The 4,542-nt window shown below is 43.9% G+C and overlaps 1 protein-coding gene across 6 annotated transcripts in view; it reads left to right on the forward strand.

Annotated features, from left to right (window-relative positions):
- peli3 (pellino E3 ubiquitin protein ligase family member 3) overlaps window positions 1–4,542 on the forward strand; it is a 38,113-nt gene that overhangs the window by 31,678 nt on the left and 1,893 nt on the right. For all 6 annotated transcript variants that reach the window (XM_005752737.2, XM_005752738.2, XM_013915845.1 and 3 more), the window contains one exon: window positions 3,780–3,968. In XM_005752737.2, coding sequence (XP_005752794.1) covers window positions 3,780–3,968 — 189 coding nt within the window. The remainder of the gene's footprint in view (window positions 1–3,779; window positions 3,969–4,542) is intronic.

Genomic DNA, 4,542 nt, shown 5'->3' on the forward strand with positions numbered 1-4,542 from the left:
AAGATTGACAGCCCTGACAACTTGGCTATCAGAACTAAATTTCTGGACTGCTTTTCTACTCTGAGCACTCAAAGCGCTTTACACAGACAGATGTATAATATTGTACGGAGCAGATGTTGTCTTTTCATTCATATTTAGCAGCTTTGTTGTTTGTTACTGTTGCCTTTCCGTCAGATCAAAGCTGTGTGGTTATTCCCGTCTGACCTCTGCCATCAACAAGATATTTTCAGCCAGTATTGCTGCTAACTGGATATTTTCTCATTTCTCTGTAAGCACAGATGGATGTGCAGGTCAGCAGTTTCAGAAATAAGTAGACCAAACACTTCTGGCACCGACCAACGTGCCACATTCAAAGTCACTTAAAGCACCTTTTTACCATTTAGCATTTGGCAAAGCCTGACCAGAGATTATAGCCCTGCACACTTCAGAATTCATCCTGCTCCTTTAATCAGCAGTAACATAAACACTGAATCTAGTTTCACTGTCAGCCATACAATCCATGTTATGCTCAATCATCCAGGTAAGTAAATCTCCAAAAGATCAGTGGTTGTTGATCAGTGGTCATGAGAATCTGCATAATTAAGATTAAGGAACTGACCTCCCAGCCCTTTGTTCCTTCAGTGGGCTGGTTTCAGTCATTATGCAAATGTCCTGTTTGTAAGATTGAAAGCTGCAGTCAGCTGAGACTGAAGGAGTCACCTGGTGATGACGCTACGTCCAGATGAACAGGATCAACCTTTGGAGACGATCCATGTCATAACACTGTCTCCACTGTGTTTGGCAGATGAAGATGTATGAATCTGAACCTACTTCCTTTCCTTCTCCATCACTGTGATACAAGTTTGTTTCATCTGTTCAAAGAAATTTTTTCCAAGCCTAAGGAGGCTTTAAATGTTTTCTGGCAAAGTCTATGTGGAGTGAATAAGGCACCCAGTGTTTTGAGCCATTGTATTTACATCACAACACCCCAACCCCCGAGTCCCCGTGTTTTTAACTGGGCGTGATTAAGGATGCCGTGCAGGTGCGTCCGCCCTCCCTGCACGGCACCGCAGGCCACGCCCCACCACAGTCTAGTTTGGCCTTCCTGTTTTGAGTGTAACACCTAGTTTGCGCCTTGTTGTTGTGCATATTTACATTCATGAAGCTGCTGTTGATTGTGGACTTGAAACTATTATGAAGGAAAGAAATCTACAGTCATTTAATTTAGCTCGTATTGAGGCGACCAGCTAGATAGAGAGTTTATTCATCCCACGGGGAAATTGTTGTGTTACAGCAGGTGATAAAGAAACAAGAAATAAACAACACAGTTAAAACAAAAGTGGCACAGGCACCTGTTAATGTACATATATATTGTACATCTATACACCTAATCGTTTTTATTATACCTGATTATATTCTGACCAGTATTAGGTGTAATTAACTAGCACCGGTCAGACTGGATGATGACAGTGTAGCAGAGGAACAGCAGCTCCTGTGGCAGGTTGAACTCTGAGTTGCAGTGCGTACAACCTCTGCTGGGCCTTCGTCCCGACAGACTCTATATGTGAGGACCAGATTGTGCGTACAGGCAGATCCCAGGAATCTGAAGTGAGAGTATTTTTGAGGATGATAAGACGATGATGGTGGGAAGGTTTCTCAAAGTCCATGGTCATCTCCACAGTCTTGAACAGGCTCAGCTCCAAGTACTTCTGGCTGCACCAGTCCACCTCCCATCGGTACACGGACCATTCTGGATCAGAACAATGATGCTGGCGTCAGCCACTAACTTCAGGAGAATGATGGCTCTCCGGAGGCGCAGTCATCAGTAGAGGGAGAAGAGCAGCAGGGAGAGAGCACACCCCTGGGACAGGCTGAAATGCTCCTCAGCCTCACCTGCTGCTGCCTGTCCGACAGGAAGCTGGTGATCCACTGATAGGTGGAGACGGGCACAGTAAACTGGGGAGCTTTCAGTGCAGGATTAAAGGTTAACCTGAAGGCCAAGACATAATGGCTTATATCCCAGGTTGGTCGAGGTGTTGCAGGACGTAGTCCTGCATCCTTGGCCAGTCTGTTTGCCCAGTAGGCAAACTGGACAAACAGGGGGTCTGTGATGTCCCTCAGGTGGCTCAACACCACTCTTTCAAAAGACTTCATAACCACAAACGTCAGGGCGCCAGGCCTGTAGTCATTTAATCGTATCATGGTGGATTTCTTTGGGATGATGGTGCAACTCCAGAGACCAGTTAAAGATGCAGCTGAAAATGGTTGATCAGCACAGACGTTCAGGCAGGAGGGGGACACGCCCTCGGGTCCTGCAGCCTTCCTGGTCGTCTGTCTTTGGAAGAGCAGAAAGAGCAGACACAGGAGGAAAAGGACAACGTAACATAATCTGACATCTACAATAATAAAAGTCACTTTTAATTAAAGATAACATTTGAGATATGATAAGATGAGATCAGGGATAACTAATATATTTAAACTGGACTGGGGTCATAGTGTAGAATCTACATGGTAACTTACAACATCACAACCCTGCGTCCTGACCGTCCACTTAACCCGAAGTGCACTTCACCAGAACTGTAACTGCAGGTTTGGTCGACGCAGCAACAACTGCAGGAAGGTTACATCATAAGTTACTAAGTAGATTTCCTGCAGAAGTCTAAGTCAGGCATGAATCAGGCCCTAAATGTTACTTTTTCTTTAAATGCCAACATTTATATTAAAGTAATATTGTTCACAGGCTGTTCTGTGTTTTATTTACCTCCATAAAACACTGTTGTTAGAACACGCTGTGGCAAGTGTGCACATTTTGTAGTCCACCTACTGTATCCCTGCCTGCACCCCCTAAGGAAACAAACCCCTCCAAACACCTGGGTCATTAAACCATGGCCATGCTCTCCTCCAGCTCTAGGACTGTGTTGCTCTCACAGACTGGTCCATCTTTGGAGAGCAGGAGCTGCAGACCTTCACTCAGGCTGTCCTGTGTGTACAGAATGTGACAGAGGCCAAAGCAACTGGTGTGGAGCACCCAATAAAGGCTTATTCTATTTTATTCTATTCTATATTGTACTTTCAACACAGCGGACATCTGGCGTCACATCTGGCTGTTCTCTTTTCCTAAGTCCATATTGATTCTCCTAGCCACTAAAAGAGGTTAGGAATAGGACACAGGAGGTACTTTTGGAAAGCACCCCTAGTTTCTGATGAGCTGTGAACAAGCGCAGCCGACTGTGGCAGTGACGTAAAGGCTGATGCCAATAGGTGAGGAGCTTTATGTAAGCGCTGTGAAAGGAGAAAGAGCTTGATTTACTTTGGTGTACTCTTCATTTCTGTCTATTTTTAGCTAGATTATGCACTGTAAATATAAATGAGGCCCAATGACACTAACCTGTGTAAATAGAAAATTATAAAACTCCACAAAATATGTTTCATGCATCTTACTGTGATGTTTTTAGTGAAAAATAAACAGAAATATTTTGTTTTCAAGTCCACAAAAGCCTTTCTAAGCTAAATCACAGTCAGAATGAGGAACGCAGCCCTTTATGCTTAATAAAGGTTATTTTTATTGTATGTAAAATAGTTTTAAGTTAGGAACTCTTAGTGTGCTTTTCAAAGTCATCATCAAAGCCAGCATCTGTGCTTTAGTCAGTGCACTGGTCTACACTCAGCTAGCAGAAGGCAAACGCAGCCATAGCTGCTTCCTTACTAACCATCTCTAACAACGGCCTCCAGCACCTCACAGTCTTCACGTTAACCTGAATATCTGCCTGCTCTGTGTGTGTCCATGTGGGGAATCTAAGGAGCGGGCTGCCAAATGGAGAACATCAGACGGCCTGATGGATGGTCTGACTACCAACGGTGTGCTGGTCATGCACCCAGCGGGCGAGTTTGTGTCTGAGCCGGCTCCTGGGGTCTGGAGAGAAATCTCAGTCTGTGGCAATGTCTTTGCACTGAGGGAGACACGCTCAGCCCAGCAGAGAGGAAAACTGGTAAGAAAGCAGCTGATGTGTTTCATGCAGACTTCATGTGGATACAAGTGTCCAAACTACCGAGCCTGGCTTAAAATTGCAGGGCTTTCTTTTGATGATTGATTCATCACAGACTGCAAAGCTAAACAATATCGAAAGCTACAAATAACTGTATTTAAAGAGTCTGTATTTAAAGATCCTGTTATGTTTTTTTATTAATATTTCAAAAAGGAGGAAAGACGTCCTCTCAGCAGTATTAGCTCCTGATGTGTGTTTGAGTGCAATTCTTTAAATGGGATTCTGAGCTGCAGTTAAGCTGCACGCTATTCTTTAAACCGTGCAATAATGTAAAGCCCATGTAAAGGCCCGTGGCCACAAGGACCAAGCAAAAGAAAAGAAAAACGTCAGTATACTCAGTATACAGTCGTACAGCACAGTCTCTCTGACATTTAATTAGGAGGCAATGATTTAGTTGGTTTCTCTGTTATCACAGAAATATCGAGTCGAATAACAAACTCGACTTAGACTAAACTAAACTTAAATTTAGGTCTTGGTTGACTTTATACAAACATTTCTTGGCCCAGGATAAACATCC

The sequence above is a fragment of the Pundamilia nyererei genome, unplaced genomic scaffold (assembly GCF_000239375.1).
Source record: "Pundamilia nyererei isolate P.nyererei 1_Seehausen unplaced genomic scaffold, PunNye1.0 scaffold00377, whole genome shotgun sequence".
In the NCBI taxonomy this organism is placed as follows: Eukaryota; Metazoa; Chordata; class Actinopteri; order Cichliformes; family Cichlidae; genus Pundamilia; species Pundamilia nyererei.